This window comes from Strix aluco, chromosome Z (genome assembly GCF_031877795.1).
Source record: "Strix aluco isolate bStrAlu1 chromosome Z, bStrAlu1.hap1, whole genome shotgun sequence".
Classification (NCBI taxonomy): Eukaryota; Metazoa; Chordata; class Aves; order Strigiformes; family Strigidae; genus Strix; species Strix aluco.
Genome location: NC_133971.1, coordinates 82,466,261 through 82,490,352, shown reverse-complemented (window position 1 = coordinate 82,490,352; position 24,092 = coordinate 82,466,261). Strand labels below are relative to the sequence as shown.

The 24,092-nt window shown below is 40.0% G+C and overlaps 1 protein-coding gene across 1 annotated transcript; it reads left to right on the top strand.

The window, feature by feature from the left end:
• The first annotated feature begins 1,055 nt into the window (after positions 1 to 1,055).
• Positions 1,056 to 22,400, top strand: CDC20B (cell division cycle 20B). Its single transcript, XM_074813672.1, has 11 exons — positions 1,056 to 1,100; positions 1,472 to 1,688; positions 3,259 to 3,380; positions 7,411 to 7,510; positions 10,206 to 10,316; positions 11,942 to 12,138; positions 12,990 to 13,084; positions 16,518 to 16,746; positions 17,757 to 17,882; positions 18,592 to 18,709; positions 22,237 to 22,400. Exons 1-11 carry the CDS (start codon positions 1,056 to 1,058, stop codon positions 22,398 to 22,400), a joined length of 1,524 nt encoding a protein of 507 aa, XP_074669773.1.
• Positions 22,401 to 24,092: the final 1,692 nt, after the last annotated feature.

Genomic DNA, 24,092 nt, shown 5'->3' with positions numbered 1-24,092 from the left:
TCTCTGCTAATGTTCTTCTCCTCCCAGTCCAAACCACCATTGAAAAGTGATTTCTGTCTCAGATGTCTTTCTTATCACACTGATTTTTTGCACTTATAGACTACATTTTAAAGGATGGAAATAGAATGGGACTTTCTGAAAGTGAAACGTGGAGTCTGGGTGTCTGTTGCTTTTCAGTGATTTTGGTATTGCCTCAACTATCATTGATTTGTACATTATGATAGTGGTATGTTCAACCATTTCTATAATCTCTATGTAGCTGAAGTCCCATGTTGCTTTTGTTTAACAAGACTATATAGTGGGTCTCACACATTTCTATGTAACAGAGATGCTTGGGAAACTGTGACATTTCAGTGTTTGTATAGGTGTTCTGTGTGGTGAGGACATTCGAGGCTTGATCTCTGCCTGGCAGTGAGGCCTGTGAGCATGGTGTTTTGGTGGTGGGGACAGAAAAGGCACAGACTTCTGTGCTCAAATGAACAAAAGCTGTACTCAACAAGGAAGCACAGGTGACTAATGCCGACTTTAAAAGCAAGTCTGAATGTGTTTGATTTAGAAAATCCATGCAAGATCTTGGTGTCTAAGTTATATCTCAACAGCTTGTAATTTGCATCTAATGTTATTTCAGAAATAAAAAAAAATTACAAGACTTAATACATTATAAGTATTTACTGGTGTACCTAATAACGATCCAGAAGCCTATTATACTTGCTGTTCTTCCTTACTATTGTTAATCTCACCTAAAACATTGCTTTAAAACTGTCTGAAAAACAAAACCTTGTGTTCAATAGTATGTAGGCTCTTACATTTCAAATTTTGATACATTCTTTTGTTTTTCTGACACACTGCTCTGTGAATGAATTTGAACGTAAGAAATGTAAATCTGTCATTTAATCTTTATCTAGTATGCCTTAATATATTAAAAAGTGTACGATAACATTAAAAATAATAACATGAGCAAGCCACAGTGTTGATGAGAAGATTCAGAAATCAGAAGAGATCTAAGTTGTCCTTCGGGTAAAGGTCAGAAAACCAGCCTGGTTCTAGACGCCAACATGTGGGTTTGCCCAAATGCACATCTCTCGGGAAGGACTGGACCAGTGAGTGTATGCTAAATGTCCAAAGATGTTTTGGTCTTTCAGAGGCCAGTGCCAATAGCCTAGTGCATGAGGGACACAAATTCAGGATTTTTTTCTCTGCCACAGGCTTTCTGTGTGGCAGCTGATTCAGAGGTACTTATCTGACCAGAAACATTGGATTCTTTATGGTTTTTTCACCCCTCACTCTTTCTCCATTCAGGTGACTGACTGCTGGAGCCATCCTCAGCCCAACATCCATTTTGATGGCCTGTTGCTCTGAGGTGGACTGAGCCCACGTGGCATAGCAGAGAAGAACTGGAAACAGCGTGAAGAGACAGAATGATACTAAGTCATGACGAATTGTGGTGTTTTGTCTCCTTTCACTTCTGCAGGTCCCAGACTCAGAAGGGACCACGTACTCCAGTTTTAAGAGCTCCATGAAGAGGAAGCTGGCGTCCAGGGCTCCGGTGGCGAGCAGCCCCATTGTCACAAGGTGGCAGCAGCTGCACGCAAGAGGCGGCGCAGCGGGGCGGCGCAGGGCTCGGTGTGTGACCGATCTCTGTGCCTCGGCGCGGTCCAGGCTCATCCACTCGCCTGGGAAGACTCCAGGTCAGCCAGGATACAAAGGAACGTTTTCCTGTAGAGGATGGCCTCATGCAGGGACTTCTGAAATAACCCGGAGTGGGGAGTTAGTGTAAGGTGTGGGTTGGTGTTTCTCCCTGTCCCGTTGTCAGGGCCTCTGGGTATCGCAGTGTGCAGCAGCAGCAACAGCAGTCTGTGCAGACCTTCACAGGCAGAGCAAGCTCAGGACCAGCAGGAGAACACTGCTGTCATGATAGGAAAGCTGGGCCCAAGGTTCTTGCTACCAGTGTGCAGACAGCCTAGGACAGGTCAGGTCATACAGACAGTTGACACTGAGAGAGGGTTGAAAGGAAAGAGAGAAGAGAGTCTTATCCCTAACCAAGCAATGCCTGTTGCAGACCAGTCTTCTTTCCTCTATGATGGGGGCTGGGTGTAAGTTGCAGTGGGCTGTAACAGTGCACAGAAATAGTTAACAATAACTGGCAGGAGAGCAGAATTCACACAGGCCTCTCCCTTTCCCTTCCTCTGCTTCTCCTTTGCCTTCACAGATCCAACCATAACTGCAGAACTTGGACTAGTCTGCCAGGATGTGGTGTAGTGTACACTCACTGAAGGAGAAGCTTGCCCTGTGTTATTGTCTGTCCTCTAATGCGTAAGGCTTCAGGTATTGACAAAGGGACAGCGGCCAGGGCACACTTACACTCAACTCACCTTAGGCAGAGACTTATCTGAGGGCCATTCAGAGCACAGATCAAACTTCTAGTACTCTTGACTTGTTCTGGAGAAGAACTGACTCTAGGGGAGGCTGTTTCTCTCCATCAGCAACCGAGCTGACAAAAGGTTAAATAAGCCTTTGAACTCACTGACTCCTACTTCCAGCAGTGCTAGGGGAAAGCGGGGAAAGGTTTACGTGCTGTGGGTACAAGAATAACTTCCTGGAAGATCTAGGGAACTAAACATAGCTCACTTCTTGATTAATAATTGAAATATTTAGAGATCAAATAAAAGATGCGGTTTAGTGTTCAGGATGTGTTCCTATGATGCCATGGCTGTTGGTCAGAAAGTGCAATTCTATCTTTGCTAAGCAGAATACCAGAGCTGTTCAATAATACATGCCCAGCTGTAGGAAACTCTGGTTCTAAACCAAGGTGAAGTCTTCCCTGCTTCAGTTTCTAGAACAGAAAGTCCTGCATGCTGTGTCTACTAGTAGTGGTGAAAGCTTGTATTGTTCTGGGAGATCACATGCTGATTTCCTATGGGGTAGGATCTTGTTTAACAAGTCAATAAATCTAAAGCTGGATATGAGCTGTAGTAGTAAACAGTCACTCTTTATAAAGGGAATTAATCTAACCTTTTTTAGACATCTCCTTTAGGATAAGATGAATAGTGCTGTAGAAATGTCTGTTTCTCTTCACTGACAAAAGGAAAGCAGAGTGACTGGTTCAAATGTTAGTATTTGCGTTGTCCTACTTAGCGTGTTAGATCTGGTTTTTAGAGTGCTGCTATTATGAAATCAGTGCTATTCTGAAAAGTACTCGAAAAATACCCCTGTGTATGGTTTTTAAAGGAATTGTTTCCATGCAAATTGTTTTTCCAGTGACACCTCAGGTGCCTAAGAAAGTCTCCATCATGAAAACTGTTGTGATTCTATCTAGCAGTCATGCTGCAGCAGTGTTGGAAAGGAGTGATAACAGGAGAGCTGAAATGGAAAAGAAGGAGGCGAGTAATGCAACATTCAAATGCATGGTAGGGTATTTATTTTTCTGATGTGCTTTTTTTACTTTATGCTTGGCCTGAAATGTTATGTGGATACTACCTTATTGACATGAGGAACAGTAACATGAGGGACTCCATTTAGGAAGTGTCTGCTAGAGAAATGTCAGGAACAATTGCTTCATAATTTATTTGATTCAGCTTCTCTCCCCTTCCTCCAGGCTATCATCCTGCATACTAAAATAGAAACCAAGCTAATGAAGCCCTCAAGATGCGTTTGTTACCTCAGAGGGAAAATGTGTATTGTAAAAAAATACGCATGAAAAACATGAATGACTCAGTGTTCCACTTTAATAACCACTCTGTGTGAAGAAGATAGTTTCTTCAGTTGTGCGGGATGTAGATGTTCATTTTGTCACATAGACAGAACGAGGTGCTATGAAAAAATCTGCTAAAAAGCAGCTTTCTGAGAGTAAAATTTTTTATCATGTCAATAGAAGGTCAGATTCTTGGCCAAGGATGAAAGAACACATGGAATTTGCTGAACATGTGAAACAAAGACTTCAGATCGCTTCTTATTTAGGTGTTATTTTCTATTATTGTATGCTTTATTTTTTACTAGTGGACACTGACACACTAGTTTTGTTTTTTCTTTTTAGGCTTTATCCATTGCTTTTTGGTCATCTTAAATAAACCTATGCTCCAGCCACCCACCTGCTTCTGTTCACTAACTTTTTGAAAATTGACTTCTCATATGAAGTATGGTGATACTTGTCTGTATTAGTAAAAGTTATTACTGTAACACTAAACTCAAAAAACACCTCTTTGTTTTAGTCCTACCTAATCGTGACTGTTCATATATTAAATTGTAAACTTGTCGTCAGTGATCACGCTTTTTCTTGTGCTCTCCTTTCCTTGAGTGTACCAGTTGCAAGGTCAGTACTGAAGATGCTGATGGCCGTTTTCATGTGATTTACTTTTTTGACCATAACTGTTAGATAAGGATGCATCAGAGATACATACTCAATGTCCTTGCTTATAGTGGTTTATAATCCTTAATTAATGTTATGGAGAACTTTGTGAGGATATCTAGCTCAGCATCTAAGAAAAGGAGGTAGTGTACTGACAGGTGAACTAACAGGCTTGTTGACTGGTATCTTGTAATAATTGTTGGAGGGAGACCATGCTTTTAGATCATTCTGGGAAATCTGGTCCTTGGGGCAATCACTTTCCTTTATAAATAAACAAAATAGTCTGTAAAATCCTCCTTTCAACAACAGTGCGTTCCTCCTGCCCCCTTCGTGGTTTGATTGAATGTCTGTGAATTTTAGAATTGTTAAGATCACAACTCAGTGAGTTTAGTAATATTAGCTGAATCTACCCCACAGAGAAATTTAATAAAACTTTTTTGTGAGATGATAAGAACTTGCTATGAAGTAATGTATGTAAACCACTTTTCCTTAAAATGTAACGTCTATTAAAAGATGAGTACATGTCATTGTCTTCACTCTTAGTCATAGAATGGTTTGCGTTGGAAGGGACTTTTAAAGGTGATGCAGTCCAACCCCCTTCAATGAGCAGGGCCATCTTCAGCTAGATCAGGTTGGTCAGAGCCCCATCTTTCCAGGGATGGGGCATTTACAACCTCTCTGGGCAACCTGTTCCATTGTTTCACCACCTTCATACTAAAAAATTTCTTCTTTATAGCTAGTCTGAATCTACTTTCTTTCAGTTTAAAACCATTGCCCCTTGTCTTACTGCGAGAGGCCCTATTAAAAAGTTTGTCACCATCTGTCTTATAAGCCCCCTCTAAGTGTTGACAGGCTGTGATAAGGGCTTCCCGCAGCCTTCTCTTCTCCAGGCAGAGCAACCCCAACTCTGTCAGCCTTTCCTCATAGGGAAGGTGTTCTATCCCTCTGATCATTTTGTGGCCTCCTCTGGACCCACTCCAGCAGGTCCATGTCTTTCTTGTCTTCTGGGACTCCAGAGCTGGACACAGGACTCCAGGTGGGGTCTCACGTGAGTGGGGTGGAGGGCCAGAATCACCTCCCTCGACCTGCTGACCACACTTCTTGAGACACCCCAGAATGGGGTTGTCTTTCTGGGCTGTGAGTGCACATTGCTGGCTCATGTCCAGCTTTTCATCCACCAGTACCCCCAGGTCCTCCACAGGGCTGCTCTCAATCCACTCATCCCCCAACTGGTATTGGTAGTGGGAGTTGCCCAGACCCAAGTGCAGAATGTTGCACTTGGCCTTGTTGAACATCATGAACTTCACATGGGCCCACTTCTCAAGTTTGTCCAGGTCCTGTTGAATGGCATCCTGTCCCTCAGGTGTGTCAACTGCACCACTCAGCTTGGTGTCATCTACAAATTTGTTGAGGGTGCACTCAATCCCACTGTCTGTGTTGCTGATGAAGGTACTAAACTGTGCTGGTCCCAGTATGGACTGGGTGTCAGCATTCCATGTTTCAGTCTTTCACACCTACAGTGAAGTAACTTAGAATTACACTGTAATTTACAAGCAGGAGTTAAGTTAGAACTGAGGTATCCGGAGTTCTACATCAAGGACCACAATCATTTCCTAAAAGTGTGATGTGGGGGTCTTTGAGAAGACATTGTGGGATGAACAAAACCTAAGTTCTTTCCAAAAACATTTGGAAGTCAGTCCTGGCTAAAACCAAACAAAAATCTATTAATCTTCTTAGGTATAGTAATTAATAACTATTTAATTTGTGTTGCCTGATAGCATAAAGGGATGGAATGCATTGAAAATAAAATCTCACATTCCAGTGAATGTGTGTGGTCCAAAAGATTACTTCCTTGTATACACAGTCAGTTTTCCACAGAAATGTCTGCACTTATTTTAGAGGGACACAGATCCAAGCAATCTGATTAGCTTTCTGCCAAGCTGTCTACATAAATCATACAGAAAGTACCTCTGAAAGCTGAAGGCCTGCCTGTAGAGCAGCTGGGATATAAGGGAGGAACCCTTTTTTTCCACATATGTTTTTGTAAGACATTTCTTATCATGATTGCAGCAGAGTTTTGAAGAAGAGTTATACTGAGTGTGCTTTGAAGTAAAGATTTCAAAGACGCTGGAGGAAGAACATACTAATCTTTAGTGGCTGGTAAAAACAGTTTCATTTCCACCTGACTGTAAATAAAGAATTACAGACCAAACAGACAACTGGCATCATTCAACTCTGAACATTTTGAAAAAATGCATATTACTGGGGGTTGCTGAAGAGATTCATATCCTATGTGAGCTGATCTGAGCCTTTGCCTGAATCTTGGCTAAAGCTAATTTTTATTGAAAAAAGAAAAAGTTCCAATAACAATTCAGATCTCCATTTTCTTATCTTTGTCTGCTGCATCATCTGTTTCTTTGACACCCAAGTAAATTGTAATTTATTCCTCTGAGACACCTTTTATATATTTTTGGTTTCATACTGTAATACTGGTTTAAGGAATGGGATCATGGAGTCCAGCCTCTGGGACCGTGGGACATCCGGTAGGTCTCATGCTGGAATCAATGGCCCTGCAGCATATGCACCACAAAACTGATCTTCCCTCATAGAGCAAGCCTGAGGCATCATACTTCTTGTCTGCGTGCAGAAAACATGTTATTGTATGCTGGTAAAATTAGCCCAAATGCCAATTCAGAACAGGACAAGAGGTCACTCTAGTTTTGCAGGTGACCTGTGGTAGTACCTACAGATGTACAGGCCTGGGACCTGTTTCATTGCTAAGATGGCCTTGTTCAAACAGATTTGTTAAAGTTTGTGTGATCATCAGCAGTGAATTGGTGGTTTATGGAAAGAAGGAGGGTGGCTCAAGTTAGAGCACATGATTTGGACACTGGTACCAATTCTGTGTTTGTTACTCATCTCCCATCCAAGAGACAAGCTGGTTTGAAGCTTTTATGTAACAAGTGTTGAGTCCTTTGCTGGGAGTTGTGTTATCCATGATGCTTAAATGTGTTTTTCAACAGATTTCTTCATTCAGTCACATTTTCCCTTTAATATATTGGCAGAAATGTCCTTCTCAGCTTCCAGTGGTCCAGGAGGTTGGATATAGTCTTTCAGAAAATGGTGATGTGAAGGTCTGTGAAAATACCAATTGCATTTGGAAAGGTATGTTCCAGTATAGCAAGTATTCTCATGCACACTGAACAGTAAGATACAGCAGGCTGCATCTACACTGGAAAAGCAGGTGCATCTACCTGTTCCAGCGAGTGTTAAAGAATAATACAAAGTGCTGAGATTTACGCTGTTCGGGGCTATTTCTAGAGTTCCCATCACCTGTGAAGAGATAGCATTCCACCTCTTCCAGTGTTGTTAACCCCTAGTATTTTACCTGGCTCTCCTTTGGGCCCCATCTGACGCATTGGTGGCCCTAAAACATTCATTTCCTTTCAGCTTTTCAGTTTCAGAACCCTACAAATAATGTAGGGTTATGCTGCAGAATGGGCACAGGATATGTATCATATGGACTGTTAGGTACATGAGAGTGCAAGACATGCAGAGATGGTGGGATCTTGTTGCTCTGTAGGGAAAGGTGGCTGGAACAAACTGTCCCTAGCACTGCCTCTGGTTTCATCTGTTGGTTAATTTGCTCCAAAAGATGTCCTAGGAATGAAGGAGCATAAGGGAGTGTGAATGATCAGGTGACTGGAAAACAGGTAGGATGTGGGGAGCTAACCTGTGAAATAATACATATATTCCCAGAGTTATTTGAGTATGAGACAGTTCATTAAATATCAGACCAATATTTTGTTGTGTTCTGTCCTGGACAGATGACAGTTTTGGTGATCTGGCTATTTCTTTGTATGACACGTTCTTGCCAGTCAGGGCATCTAAAACCAGTAAGAAAGAGCTTCTTTATGAATCTGGAGTTCAGCTCCTGTGGAAGAAGTTTGGGGCTACGTGATACATTTTATACTCCTTTGTTGCTCTTCTCCATGCAGATAAGACTCATTTCAGAGCAGTCAATAGCACCAGTATAGGGATTAGTCACAGTGGTTTTTTTCTTGCTGGCAAATGAATACAGGTATTAGGAATACCAAGTTTATTCCACCCACATACTTGTTGATCAAGTGGTCTGGTGTGACAGTACTGACTACTTACCACTTCCTGAGTCTCATTTTGAGAAGTGACACAGGCACGTGAGAGCCAAAATTCTATCAAAAGTTAGTGATATCTGCTAGTACTCTGGCAAAATAACACCAAATGATGTAATGAAGCTTAATTTCCTCTAATTAAAAAGCCAGTTATGCACATTTGTGTGTCTATGAAGCAGGTGAATAGAGCTGAAAGTATGATCAGTGTGAATTTGGGGCAGATGAATTACTCATGAGAGAAGAGAAACCTGAAATGAGTTGCAGAGATGATTTAATCCTTTATATCTCACTGCTCAATACCAACTACCAATATTAAAGAAGAAAAACATTTTCAGAGTGTTTCAGAAGTGTTGCCATTCATCCAGCTATTACAATTAAGTGCCTTAATTTTCCTGAATTATCTTACTTGGCTGGGTTGAGAAAGATTTGGTAAAGTTTTCAAAAAATAACAAAAAATTTAGATATTAGAAATGCAGATTTTTCTGTAGAGAGAAATCTCATTTCAGTAACATTACACATTTTTAGTGTTAGAATGCAGTGTTACATATCCCATTGGGCAGGTCTGAGAAGGTTGTTCCTGCAAGCCTGCTTGATTGTTTAACTCCACAAAATTTTAGATACAGAGGAAAATCACTGTGGCCTGCTTCTTGCTCATCTTCAGTCTTTATTTGGAGAGAGACGGTGTACCACAGCTGAGAGGGGAAACATTTTTTGTCTGGCAGAAATGAATTTTGGATTAGGGGAGAAGATTCAGGACAGAGTAGGGAAGGACTGTGTGAAATATTTTGTCTCTGGACTTCCATATAGGATGTTTATGTGTGTATTTAAGCTACAGAGTACAAAAACTTTGTCAGTGTTGAATTTTTTCGAACAGAGAAGGTTAGTTGTAGAAATAAGTAATATCTTCTGCCCCTGAAACTTTTGATATTAGTTCTAAATACTCCTCTCTGGAGAATAATGCAAAAAGGAAGTCAAAACACAGAGAAGAACGCAGAAATGTTAATCTCCAGCTTTCTGCTCTGCACATTACAGCATGATAATTTCTTACACAAAAAGATCTAGCATTAAATGATTCATTAAATGAGTGGTAATTGATCTGACTTTTTTTCTGTGATGTTTAGGAGTCCTTGCAGTATAAGATAGGCAGTCACCACAAAGGATGAGTCTTCTGCTTACTCATCCTTGTCATAGCCTTTCTTTCTCGCTTATGTGTTGTCACAGGTTTAGTGTACTGTGATCAAAGTGTGTGTGCTTTAAAACCTTTTCCTGTGGTTAGGTATTGATGGGGGAGACCTTTTGGTGAGAAACTAACAACAGAAAGCAAAAAAGTTAATTGCTGTATGAGAGGGTTTTGAAGTGGGAGAGCACATATGAAACATCGTCCTACTAACAACTTTTGACAGAAAACTGAAGCAAAAAAGACAAAAAACCCCACGTTGAGCTGTGGAACAATTTAAACAAAATATAGTGGACCCTATTCTCTGTTCTAGCTGACTAAATCCATGGAGGTTTGAAAGAGTGGTAAAAGGTGGCTTTCACCTAGTCTAGTGTGTCTAGTGTTTTGAGCCTATCCAGGATAAATTAAACTCTTCTGGCCTCCTCTGGACCATGGAGAGACAAATGTAGTGAGAGTATGAAAGGCTTAGGCCTGAGAAAAACTGGTGGTTGCTTGCATTACTGATTTGTGTGTGATGAATCTTCAAATACAGGATGCCGAGAGTGGACCCAGGATGAGTTTAGAGCGGCTACCACCATGAAGCCTTCCATAGCATTGCAGCCAAAAGTGAGGCTTCATATTACTGGCTTGCGCAATGATTACTGTAAGTTAATTTCTCCTGTGTAGTGGTTTTTGTAGAGATTGGGGATTCTTACGTATGTTTCAAGAAAGATGGTGAAGGTGTGTCCCCTTCACATGAAATGGAAACTCTGCAGAACGTATGTATGATGTCATTTTTCATATAAGGATGCATCTTTGAAAACTACCTGTCCCAGGATGGAGACATGACTGATCAAACCCTATAGTTAATACTATCCAATTGTCATGCAGTTTCCTTCAGCTATAGATCTCAATACAGTTTTCAAATCAAACCAATATACTTACCTCTGCTTAATTAAGTGTTTCAGCTGTCAGCCTTGGGTATCTAGCAGCCAGTCAACACAGCAGCAACTTTATTGAGCAGACTTTGAAATCTCTTGTTTTGGGAGACATCGGTGACCTTGTTTATGGTTTGGATGATAGATACCTTCTGAAGTAAGTTCTCACTTATGTCTTTGGTGATGCACAGGCAAAAATTCAACATGCCCAAGTTACACATGAACACACATGGATCTCTGGTCTACTGCAGCAAATACATGTTTTAACACTTCATAAGATCTAATGAAAAACTCTCTATGTGCAAGTGTTCCTAATTGTCCCTGTGGAGATTTTTTTCAACATATCCTTGCAAGTGTTCATGTGTATCTATGAATAGAACAAAGGTTTGTTTGTATGATTTACACTGATTGTGCACAAGGCATGTCCCAAGATCAACAGCATTAACAGAAATCTTTAGAAGTGATTTCTGGCTGCAACAACCAGGACTGTAGTCAAACAGCTGACTGACAGGTTCAACTGTTCTTCAGAGTGATTTTAGTTACCAGAATATGATGTCAGACCTTGGCCTTTGGTAACAATCTTCTGTGCTTCTGGGATCATGCAAAATGACTTTTAAGCTGCTCTAAATGGACAGCTGAGGATTTTTGTTGACATGGAAGAATGGTATTGATTGATATTAGACGTTGTATACCAACTTCTTCTGGCTTACCTGACATAGCAGGCTGTACTGAGGCTAATTGCTGTAGTGACTTGCTTTGCCGGGATCTACAAGTGCAATACATCCAGCATCAGGGGCAGTGGAAACAGTATTTCCATCATACGCATGCTGAGCAAGCTCTGAAGGTGAGGAGCAGAGTTTCCCTAATTCCTTTCTACATTTTTTTTTCCTATCATGTGCAGGGTAAATGTTATCATTAACCCAAGGTTGTAGGACAGACTGTAGCATGCAGACCCTCTCCAACGTCTTTCTCAATATCAAGAACCACCTTTCACCAGGGGTGTTTTTGGAACTGTAGCTGTTGGTGGAGGAGCCGTAGAATGGTAGAATTAGAATCAGTGATGTGACGATGCAAAATGCAGAGTGATAGATTAAAAAATTATAGTGGGGAAGCTGTTAAGTCAGATCCTGCTGTGCAAACATACCAGTTTGTGGAGATTAGATTTATGAAGACTTCAGCTTGTTAGAGGTACTCTCCTTCATGCCTAATAACGGTTTCATGGAAGCATTCCCTTGAAGTTTTTCCATAGCTATTAAAAAAAATAAGCCTCTCTCCACCAGACCATACTCCTCCTCCCCCCATCCTATTACCTACATTTTTTTTGCAGTAATTTTTAGTAGCTTTCTTCTAGATCTAAACATACTGGACTGGAGCCTTGAAAATCTCATTGCTATTGCTGTAGGACCTGCTGCACACATCTGGAATGGAGGGACTCTTCAAGCCATTGAAAGCATTGATTTGAATTCCAGTTCCAAATACATTTCATCTCTGGCTTGGATAAAAGAAGGAACTTGCCTTGCAATTGGCACCAGTGATGGAGAAGTGCAAGTACTAGATAATTTACTTTTTTAGTCTTTCTCCATTTTTAGCTGAAGTGACCACAGACGGCTTGATACTGATTTTCTTTTTTTAAGGAAACAAATGAAAAAGATTGGCTAAACTGCAGAAGGATTCTGCTAGAGACAATATATAGCACTTCTTGTATCATGCTGCACCTTACTTGAATGGCTTAGTGACATCCAGTGTTACCTGTATGTAATGGAGCCTCTGAAGCCACTAAAAAGCTGATGACTGAGTTAATGATTCAGTTGTCCAGAGACAATCAGATTTTTTTCCCACCAGTAACAGGAACACTTTCATTAAATTATTTTTCTCAGCATAGGCTATTTTTTCTTGTATATCTCTTGCTAAGATCACTCTAGTGATCAATACCTTAAGAACTCAATCCAAAACTCTCCTTATGGATTCACACACAAGAATTTGACTTCAGTCTGATTCTACACATACGTCTCAGCCTGCTTTAATAGGACAGTCCTATTAAAAGATTTCTGTGCGACTTCAGCTGAGATGCTAGATAATATGGAGGTCTGCCTGAGTCAGCAGTCTGATGGTACTGAAGGCCAGTGCTTTCAAGTATGGACTTCCAAATACTGACGTGTAAATGAATAGCTTTAAACTCAGACACGTGCATTCCCTTCAATCCTCTCTGACTTCGGCATCACTGATATAGGTGGCCAAATTTGGAAATACTCCTTGTCTTGTGGAATAAATGAGCTTGAGGTTGTCCATATGTCAAATCAGAACTGGGCAGTGGTTTACTTGCAAACTGGAGCAAATGAAGAGAATGAAAACCTTTTTTCTTTTTGTTGTTAAATTTGTATTTCTTATGTGTTTGGCAGCTGTGGGACATTGAAACCAAAAAGAGGTTGAGAAATATGTTTGGTCATCTGTCTGTAGTTGGAGCTCTGAGCTGGAATCATTATATTCTGAGCAGGTGAGTGGTATAGTATATTCCCAGAAAGAGTGCTGCTGCTTTTACTTAGACAAATGTCCCATTCATTTTAGCTGTTTTCCTTGGCTTTGCTCAGAGATGATTTATCCTGTCCCTCTACTTATTGGCCATCTCAGAAATCATATGTAGATTTACTGTACAGCAGGAAAGCGGTCAAAGGGGATTTAGCCTGCCTCTTTAGTCTCTGTTTCTTACTCTCCTTCCAGAAAACTCACCACTCGCAGAATTTCACTAGGATATGGAGGCTGTGGCCCTAGTTTTGTACAAAGCCTGAGCTTGAAATGGTGGTGTCTCCAGTGGGTCTGGACTCCAAAAATCATAGCCTGCCCCATGCCAGCAAGAGGGCACATAGTTTAGACTGTCACTCCATTGATAGCAAGACTGAATCTGTCTTTTCAGATGTAGAGCAAAACGGAACTGTTAAGAGTTGCACACCTCTAGCTGTGTATCTACAAGCCAGCTCATTGCTATCCACAACCCAAGGAGGATTTAAGTGATTGATCTTTGCTTTGCCAAGGGTGAATTTTATACCAGCTGGTGAATATTTTTATATTTAGGGATCATGGGGACTCAGATGAGAAAGATAAAAGTGTACTCTTTTGTGGATTTTTTCCTCCCACTTTCTGTTTCAGATCTTTGACTCACACTTGAAGGGTCTGAGGGCAGACTTGTTTATGATGGATGCTTCTGCAATTTTAAAATCATACGATAGTCTTCTCTTTTACTTAAATGCAGAAATAGTAGCAAAGGTGGACTGACTTCATTATTAAATTCAAACCCAGTATATCTGGATAGGAACACTAGAGGTAGTTTTATTTTGATTTCACAAGGTGCTCTGGCTTTTGATCGGTTTAGGTCTGCTGGCTGGAGTGAGGTACAAGGATACCAGCTGAACAGCCAGTTAATAAAATGATGTTGCTGGAGCAGGTACACTGGGTGGCTTAAGTTACAAGGATGCAGGTGGAACATCCTGCCAATGCCAAGTGGCATAACTTTATTACAGTAAGCATTAGTTTCAGTTTGCATTTCAGCTTGGCCAAAGGAGTAAAACCAACAGAAACTTAAATTACAGTTCTCTCTGAGTAGAAATTGATCATAAAATTTAGCATAACCTGTGAACTACAGTTAGGGTTGACAGATTAGGTTGAGATAACATTTATTTCTCTTGCTAGGTTTGAAACTAACCAGTTCATTCTAACATTAGGGCAGAGCTAAAATTCTGTATAAGGAGAAAAAAAGATGTGGAGTTAATATTCATTGTACTAAAATAAGAGCAGTATTCTTACAGTAAACTTCACTGTGGACAATTGATACTTTAGATTACATGCTAATTCCTGTGGTTAAAAATAGTCCAACACCACATTGTCTTGAACCCGTTGCATTACCATATATTAACCCATCACAAAATTTTGGTGGCTTCTCTTTGTCTTTGGGAAAACAGATGCCATCTTCTGTGTCAAAAGCAAACAATTCTGATTTCTTTTTATGCAAAGTGGAAAAATGTGCCCAATTCCTTCCCACTCATACCACTAGAATTACTGAAAACCTTAATATGGCCAACACTGGCAATTCAATTCTGTTTCTCTTGGTGTGGTGGGTTGACCTTGGCTGGACATCAGGTGCCCACCAAGGTGTTCTATCACTCCCCTCTTCAGCAGGCTGGGGGAGCGGAGAAAATAAGATGGGAAAAAAACCACATGGGTCAAGATAAAGGCAAAAGCAAAGACTGCATGTGGAAGCAACGGAAAACAGAAGATTTATTCTCTACTTCCCATCAGCAGGCGATGTCCAGCCACTTCCTTGGGAGTAGGGCTTCAGTACGCATAGTGGTTGCTCCAGAAGACAAATGTCATAATAACGAATGCCCCCCTGCCCTGCCCTCCTTTCTCGTAGCTTTTATTGCTGAGCAGATGTTATATCGTATGGAATATCCCTTTGATCAGTTTGGGTCAGCTGTCCTGGCTATGTCCCCTCCCAAAGTCTTGCCCACCCCCAGCCTACTGGTGAGGGGGGGAAGTTGGAGAGACAGCCTTGATGCTGTGCAAGCACTGCTCAACAGTAGCCAAAACACTGGTGTGTTATCAACACCTTTCTAGCTACCAATACAAAGTCCAGCACTATGAGGGCTGCTATGGGGAAAATTAACTCCATCTCAGCCAGACCCAATACACTTAATTAGATTTTCTGCTTATTATGTAGTAGGAAAAATCTATATAAATCTTCAGGAGGCAAATGATGATGCCTTTGCACATAATGCACATATTCCCATGTATTTTCATAGATACTTTCCATGAAGATGTGCTTAATGTTCACTGGAGCACTGCTTGGTTGGAGTCTTTCATGCTTTTGTGAACTTCAGGAGCTTGACAAGTCCATAATACAAGCACAACAGAATGGTGTTTCTTGCAATTAGTCAGTTTTGTGACTGCATTTAGAGCTTCCACATCAATCAACTTGCATCTGAAAATCTTTAAGAGCCAGTATGGGAAAGTCTCCAGTCATTATTACCTTAAATTAATCTATTGCAGTAATGTCAGATACCTGTTTCTCAGATACCCAGAAAGATGGTATTGAACTTGCTGAATTTTTCAGTGTCATCATCATAGCTGGAAGTGCGAATTTCCAGCAGAAAGTTTTGTCATAGGTTTAATATAGGTCATATCCTTAGAAAGGCAGGAAAAGAAAATGTGCTGCAAGGTGTTTTCAATATTTTCAGTTCAACTCTACTATGGATGTTTAAAACCCGTATCTGGGAGCTAAGCTGTAATAGAAGCTGTGCTTCCAGGCAGGGTATTTCTTCCTTTCTTTAGCAGTCTGATGATACTGGCTGTAGAACCATGCATCCATTTCCTAACAGGCAATTAGTGCAACAGTGTCAAGCTGTGCAGATTTTCTTTAAGCCTGGAGTGGGAAAGAGAAGCCAGGGGAAGGGACAGAACCAAAGAACACGCTGTTACTCGCTAGTAAGCCCTTTCCTAGAGCAGTGCAGTTTTACACTGCCTCTTTGTTGGGTGTGGAGTCATATCTGGCCTTGGCAAAAATCATCTTGCAAAATGATTTTTCATGAAGAACAGGCAATAGTTTACATTTAATGGCTTGACAGTTGAACGGGGTGCGGATTAGTGACATACAATGCAATATATCTTCAGGGAAATGAAAATCATGACAGGGAACAGGTATTCTGCCTGGCTTAAACTGAGAGGCTGTTTGGCTCCTTTCTGTTGTCAGCCACCTCTACAGTTAGGGTGGTGCTTTTGATAGTTGGTTTGTGGGTTTTTTTACTGCAATACTGTTGTTCAGCAGACACATTTCACTCTGATGTGGTTTGCTTCTGAAACCCCTGAAGAAACATCTGTGTGATGATGTAGCTTGTCTTCTTTAACATTAAACCCATGCTGTCTTTTCTCATCTACAGTGGTTCACGACTAGGATCTATTCATCACCATGATGTTCGGGTTGCTCAACACCACGTTGGGACTCTTTGCCAAAACAGACAAAGCATTTGCAGCCTGAAATGGTCACTAACCAACCAGTTGCTGGCAAGTGGATCCAGTGATGGTATATTGAATATCTGGCCTAGTGACCCTGGTGTGAAATTGCAGTCACAGCCACTGAAAACCATAACTCATTCCTCAGCAGTTAAGGTATATGGAGAAGGAATGTCTGCTTTTCTGTATTTACTCTCTTGAAATCACATTGTTGATGTGGACAGTTAGGGAATTTTTCAAATCATCTCACTGATATCTATTAATTTCTTCTCCCTGTCTGTGATGCAGTTAATTTTAAGACCAGTTCTCATTCCAAGTCATAGATAAGTTTGCTAGGACTTTGATTAGGAAATTTTACTGGATTAGTAGGCCTTTGTAAATATAACGCCAAATAGAAATAAAATTTGCAGCATTCTCTCTGCCTTACACAGGAACATTTGGTGGCACAATGCTTACAAGTTAACAAACAACATCTTTCAATTTTTTTAGTTTCAGAAAATTCTCTCTGCTTCATTTAATTTAAATATAAAGTTTCTTTTGCCCTCCTGCACATATTTTCTTGTAATTGCTGGTAACAAATAATCTGAATAAAGAAACCGGAAATGAAACAATTAAGATTCTTCATCTTTATAAACTCACAGTCTGTGTGTGAGAGAGGATAGGTATTAGCAATAAGAGGCAGAGGAGTCTAGCAGAGTCTGAGGCTGGCCTGAAGTGCTGGTGTTAAAGGGCCAGAGGAGTTTATTGAAACAGGTGGAACTCAGTTCTTAGTAGCTTTTCTTCAGGTAGAGTCTGGGCCTTAGGCATATCTTGGAAATATCTCAGAAGAAACCAGGTCTCTTGTAACCCGTGTAAGTCACGTTGCTTAGGCTTCTGTGGTGGCTTGGCTTAGGCAGTAAGACTCTATCCTGCTGGGTTCTTCTGGTACTGAGATGTGAGTCTGAGGCCTGTGAAAGCCCTTTTGAATGTATGTGGGACACTGTAGGCTACTGTGAAGCAATGACAAGGGAAGCAGCATTTGGAGTTTTGGGATCCTACATTGCTGTGTGTGTACATTCTGGGTGCTTGTTGCAGTTAATTTTTCCAACTAGACTTTTAAGCAAAAAGACTCTTGTTTTTCCAGCTAACTTTCTAGTCTGTTCTGGCAACTGTTTTCTTTTTTTTAGGCTATGAACTGGTGTCCTTGGCAGTCCAAAGTCCTTGCTACAGGGGGTGGAATGAAAGATGGGATTTTGCGTGTCTGGGACATAAATCGTGAGAAAATAATCCAAAGTGCAGCTACAGATTCTCAGGTGAAATGATGAAATGTCTGCATACTTCTTGTATAGCTGTGCTCATTTGGCAAACTCCCACTGACTTTGAGGGTGGTTCTGTGGTCAGAGGAACAGCAGGATTTTCTCTAGATGTGCAATTGTGCTGCATTTGGCACTGCAGTGTGTGGCTGGACTCGGAAGCAGTTTGTTGTTTGTCATTCACCACTTCTGTCTCCACACAGAAGTGATTGAAGAGGAGGTGGTCTCGCAGCCAGACACTTCTCATCATCTTTTCCTTATTGGCAATAATAGTTTTGGCCAAAATTCTAGATGTAGAGAGAATGTTGAGGGGGAGGGAAAATTCCCAGAGTGCTGGGGTGAGCAGAGGTGTAAGAGTCAGAGGGCAAACATCCATCTCTGGAGTTCGAATATTAGGAGATAGAGGAACAGATTCTCAGCTGGAGTAAAGCAGCATAACTGTTGGTTTTCCTGGATCTATTACAATTTAGCTGAGGATGTGTTTGAAGGGCTTTGGTTTTATACTGATAAGCTGTTACCACATTTAGATAGGACAATAAGATGACTGTACTTCGAAGTGTTGTAAGGAATGAAGTATCCTTCTAAATAAAATATTCTGCTGGGGCTGTTTCTCAGTAGCTTGTTTAAACATTGTAGATAACGTTTCAAATCTACTGAGTGGTACGTTGGCCGTTTCTAAAAACTAAAGCAGAATTTTAAATTGCAATAGATTTGTTCCTTGCTCTGGTTACCCCAAACCAGTGAAATGATGACTGGACAAGGCCTTCCTGGAAATCAGATGAAAATATGGAAGTATCCCATGCTTATCAATTCATCAGAACTCTATGGCAAGTATTTCAGTTAATAGTTCTAACTATTTCAGTTTCTGTCTAATCAGTGTGTTTTTGCAAGTATGTATTTACGTAAAAAAAAGTTAAAAGAGCGGTCACCTACACATCCTCCCTTTGCCTATACACATTCATGTATACAGTCCTGATTCATGGGAATTTAAAGGTTGACTTCTTAAGATAGTAGTATACGTTGCTTCTGTAAAATTCCTTGGTTTTAACGATGGGATTCTCTCTTGTAATTTCTAAGGCCATCCTAGGTGCAGGACATGGATTTCCACTTCTCCCTAAGGTTTACTAGGCCTGGATTGAGTGTGCAAATGTCAGGTTGCTTCAATACATTCTAGGCTGATGGCCACCTAGATAACACAAACTAGATTGGCTCTTTGATTTTGCAGCTCATCATGCAAGGATACTGAACCAGCTTCCAAACGATGTTTGAAATAAATCTCCAGGTGTTATTTAGAGCTGCTTGGGTTTTAATGAATGATTTTGACTGTGAAGCAATGAGGTGCAGCGTGTTTCCCTTGTACCCTGCTGACAGCTAGAGAAAAGTGGAGTTTCCTTGCAGCTCTGTGTTGGTCCATGATGCTGTAGGGCTGTATCACACATAAAAGTTGTTCCATGCTATTAAGCTTTCTTATTTCTGGTGCTTGCTGTCACTCCTATCCATTAAGTTTTACTTGTTTCAGTGTTAACTGAAGTGATATAATAGAAGCAGCTGAAGTTAAAGGAAAATAACAAATTCTTTGCACACTGGCTGCATTTTCCCAAGTATGGTTGTTTTTTTACACTCACTGACAAGATATGCCCAAAGAAGCTTTGGATTTTTAACCTGACAGCTGATATTCACAAATTTGTTTTGTACCCTGTTGCTACATTTGAAGGCATTTATTAAATTCCTGATTTATTAAATCCCAACTATATGGGGATGCTCTCCTTGGAACCAGGGACTTGGCTTCAACACTAGGCTCTAAGAGGAAAGTACAGGAGAGTCAAAACAAAGATGGGCAGAAGAGATATATGTGGATCTGGTTACACGTTATCCTTGTGTAATGCAGCTTGTCTGTGTTGCTTTTCCTTCCTTACTCTACCTTGTTTATGTACAGCTCTTAAGGTAATGTCCTGTGATGTTCTGAGAAATGATCTGGAAAGTGACATAGTCATTAGTCTTAATTACTCTAGCTTGAGGTTTCTCAAATCTTTGTAAGTCTTGAACATACTATTTGAAATGAAACCCAGATTTAATCTTACCTTTGAGAATAGCATATGGTGTAAAGCATTTACGATAAAAGTCAAATGCATTGGTAATTTGGTGAAGCTGGAGGATTACTTATCATCCTGTTTCCTATTGAGTTTACTTATCTGCAAGAGAAACTAATTTTCATGAACAAAAATATGAGGTAATTGTTACACAGATATATTCCTGCTTATGAAGACTCTTAATACCTTACTATAAGCAACTGAATGTGGGAAGTAATTGTGAATGTATCAAAATATATTCAGAAAAAAATACTGTGGTGGATGATTGTGAGATGGTTCTAAGTCAGCCTCAGATGCCCTTAATCACATGAGTTTTACACCCAAATAAATGAACACATAAATCGTAACAGAATCTCATTGTTTAATCCTCCTGCAAAATGCTGAAGACGTCAGCTAACAATGGAGCACCGTCAGCTACTGTTTGGTACTTTAGTAACTGAGGTTGTCTATTACTGGGCATATTCAGAACAGAATATCAACTGAAAGTAACATTTTTATAGTATTGACTCCATTTTTGAGATACTTCTGATAGAACTATTAATGTACTAGAAAAAAGATTCATTTGGGATGTAAATGCCCTGCCCTCAGAAAAGTTACTGTAGATCAAAGAAACATACAAGCTAACAAAATATGTAATTCCTTTGAAAGATATCTGAATGTGATCTTGAAACAATGAAATAAAACCAGAAAAACTCCACTCAGGAAACATGGAAATTAGTAATTTCAACTTTTCTGATTTCTCCCTATTCCCCTTCTTTTGACTGAAACTATTAATCAAATTTTGGTTACTGTTGTGGATAGTTTTAGATGTCTCCAAAGAATACGTATCCAGCTCTTCCTTCAAAGTCATTACAGACACTAAACGGAGACAGTGTAAAGAATTTGCTGAGTTGTAAACTCATGGTCTTAAATATTGACAAAGATCATGTACACTTCAATAACTTGAGAAGGAGCAAAGCCTGAAAATTAATCTCTGCTGAAGTAATTTAGTGGTGGTGTCAAAATTCTAGTCACAGAGTTTAGGAGGGACACATGCTACTCAGCACCAGGACAGCAGATATTTGATTTTAGTCACAGTGGCTCCAGAGACCCATTGTAGCATCTTCTCAAAGTTAGGGCAGACTGTCCATCTGCCACAGTCTTATGGATGTTCATCAGGTACCATTGTGATAAGTACCACAGTTTCAGAGGGCTTTATAGTTCCTCACATCTTTATCCTGATAAAATTATTTTGAGCTAGAGAAGTTCTATCACGTTATGTCCATGGAGAACTCAGGTACAGATCATGGGAGGCCATGGGTCACCTACATTCATTCAAGTTGGTCACCCAAGACTTCATACCTTCACACTTCCTTTTAGGATGTGGTTCATCTGGTCTGTTTTAGATGAGATACACTGTGTCTCAGAAGTTTATTTTTTCCCCTTGGGTGACAAGCTTAGCTATATGATTGTCAGTAACTCACCCAGCCAGAGAAGCTAATGGCTAGTAACTTGCAGTAAAAAAGCTTATTTCTCATACCCCTGTGTGCTTAGCATTGACATTGTGCTAGATGATACAGGAGGTCTGTGGCAGAGCAGTAAGGTAAATAAAGGTCACAACAGTCTCAGTTTAGTACCAGACTCTTTCTGCTTTCAGTTCAAATTCATTTGCTTCTGCTGAGGGCAATTCTTGTATAACCAGGTTAATGAATTTTGTACGTTCTTTGTGCTGCTAGCTTCTGGCCTGCAGTGTCTAGCTCCCAAAGTTTATTACAACTGCAGACAAACTCAATATACAATTCCAATAAATTATTTAGTGGGATCACTGTTAAAATGTCTCCTTAACAGTAATAACTGAGCAGCTGGAGACACTATCTCATTATTGTTGGATCAGCTGCAAACTGTCTGTGAGGCGTGTGCAGCCAGATGGGAAAGCTCAGCAGTGAGACACATTACCAAACACAGATGAGACTGATGTAAATACATGGAGAACCAAGGGTTCAGGTTCAGTGTTGTTCTCTGACAGAAATGTCTTGTCAATGTGGTGCGGCCCGGGCAGTTAAAGCCTTGTCCCTAATAAGAAAATATTGCCTTCAGTTTTTTCTTAATGTGAAAATATTCTATAGATAATGCTAGCTTCCTAAATCCTATGCAGCATGTTTTGCTGCTACAGTAAAAGTGGAACAAGCCATAGTGTGGGTGGGGGTGGTGAAAGTGACTGGCATAATCAGTGTAGAATTGTGATGTATCTTTTTTTTTTTTTTTGTATACATTTTTTTTTACAGGTCACAAAGGGAGAGTCCTGCATATGGCCCTGAGCCCAGATCAGAAGAGGCTCTTTTCTGTTGCAGCTGATGGAATAGCTTGTCTGTGGAAATGCCATGAGCCTGGGGAGAGCAAGCACAGCAGCAAGACTTTTTCTAATGGTTATTTGAGCTCATTCTTCTGACTTCTTTTCCTTGAAAGCAAGTGATTAAATGTATTTAGTCTACTCAATAATTCAAATTATGTGTGTTCCTTCCAGTGGAAACATGGCAAAAGATAGTACAATTCAGGCAGTTTTCCCCATCAGTCCATCATGTGAAGTGTTAGTAACTTGTCTTACTTATCCTAGAAGAAAAATACTCTAAATCTGAAGAATAACATCATCTTTATTTTCATTAAACTGGCAAGCATGGATGGAATCCACCCTGTGTCAAATGCCAGCATAAAGTCTTAGGTCCTGCTTTTAGCTATGATTCTTATAAGTAATTTTGCATCATCTCAGCATCCCCATTGGAAACCACATGCCAATTTGTATAAATTGCCTTGAATCATTCAAAGGCTAGAACCAGCAGAGACCAGTCCAGGGGTCTGTATTGTTCTATATATCACATAGATCATGGTACAGAATCTGTCTCAATATTTCTAGAGATCTGCGTTAAATATGTAACTGTAACTAAATATAACTGATTTCTTGGGAATTCTTTATTATTTTTATAGTGGTAGTGATAACTAGCTTAATTAGAAAACTATCTTTATTGAATTTTTAATTGTTTCCTTTCCTTAAATCCACCTACTATGTTTGACAACGATTGAAAATATAAATAATTGCATAATAATAGAATTATTATAGAGTAGAATTATTATGCATAATTATGTAATCAACTGGTTAATAAGCCAGATGGACATAGTAAAAGAAGCATGCTGTTTGGATCAAACACAACAGTTAGTTTATTCATTCGTTAAGGGTACCAGTTTAATTCTGGGTGTCAGTGAACCTGGCAGCTGTCACCCTCTTACAAATTTTATTTAGTGCTTACAAGGCCCAAACCTCTTGGACAGGTTTGCCTGTGTAAGACTTGTACACTGTCAACAGTTAAGTCAGAATGTCAGAATTGGTCTTCAGTGCTATTCAGCTGCAACTCAGTATTGCTATTCAAAATGTGTTCTATCTACAGAGCTTTGCTTTCTTTATTAAGAATTATGAGGGGCAAGAGGTAATGATTCACTCTTGCATTGGTATATTAAAAGCCCTGTGAGCTCAGAAACTCATATTGTTTGGATTTTTTTTTTTTCTGCTGGAGATTTATTTAGACTATTTCCTGTAGTTGAGGGAGATTAGGGGAGTAGAGCAGTGTCAGCCCATGGAAAATTACTCTGTGATCATATGCATGAAAAGAGATAGGCAGTGTTAACAGGGGCACAAGTATCTCTGGAAATGAATGTGAAACTGTCATGTCTTTGGTTCTCATAATTTTTAAAACCTCATCTTCTGCTGTTCATAAATCACGTGGTTGCTAAATTTATATCTGGAAGGTTAAGACCACTCATCTTTTTTATCTAGTAAGATGTTAATTTACAATAAATCTGCTACTAAACTGTTGGTTTCTGATGTCATCTCGTGTGGTCTTCAAAACAGGTTAGAAAATGGGAATGTTGATTATCAATTGAGAAATCACTACCAAGAAGCTGAAGTCTAAGAATGGGAAATAACTTATCCTGTGCCTGTCTTCTAATATGAGCATGTTTGTTGCAGCAGACTTTATCAAATATTTACCAGCTGATTTAAATATTCAAAATAGTATTTTAAATAATTCAAATGTTTTAAAAAATGTTAAAAAATATTTTTTTCTCTTTTGAATGGGGAAAAAAGTGGAAT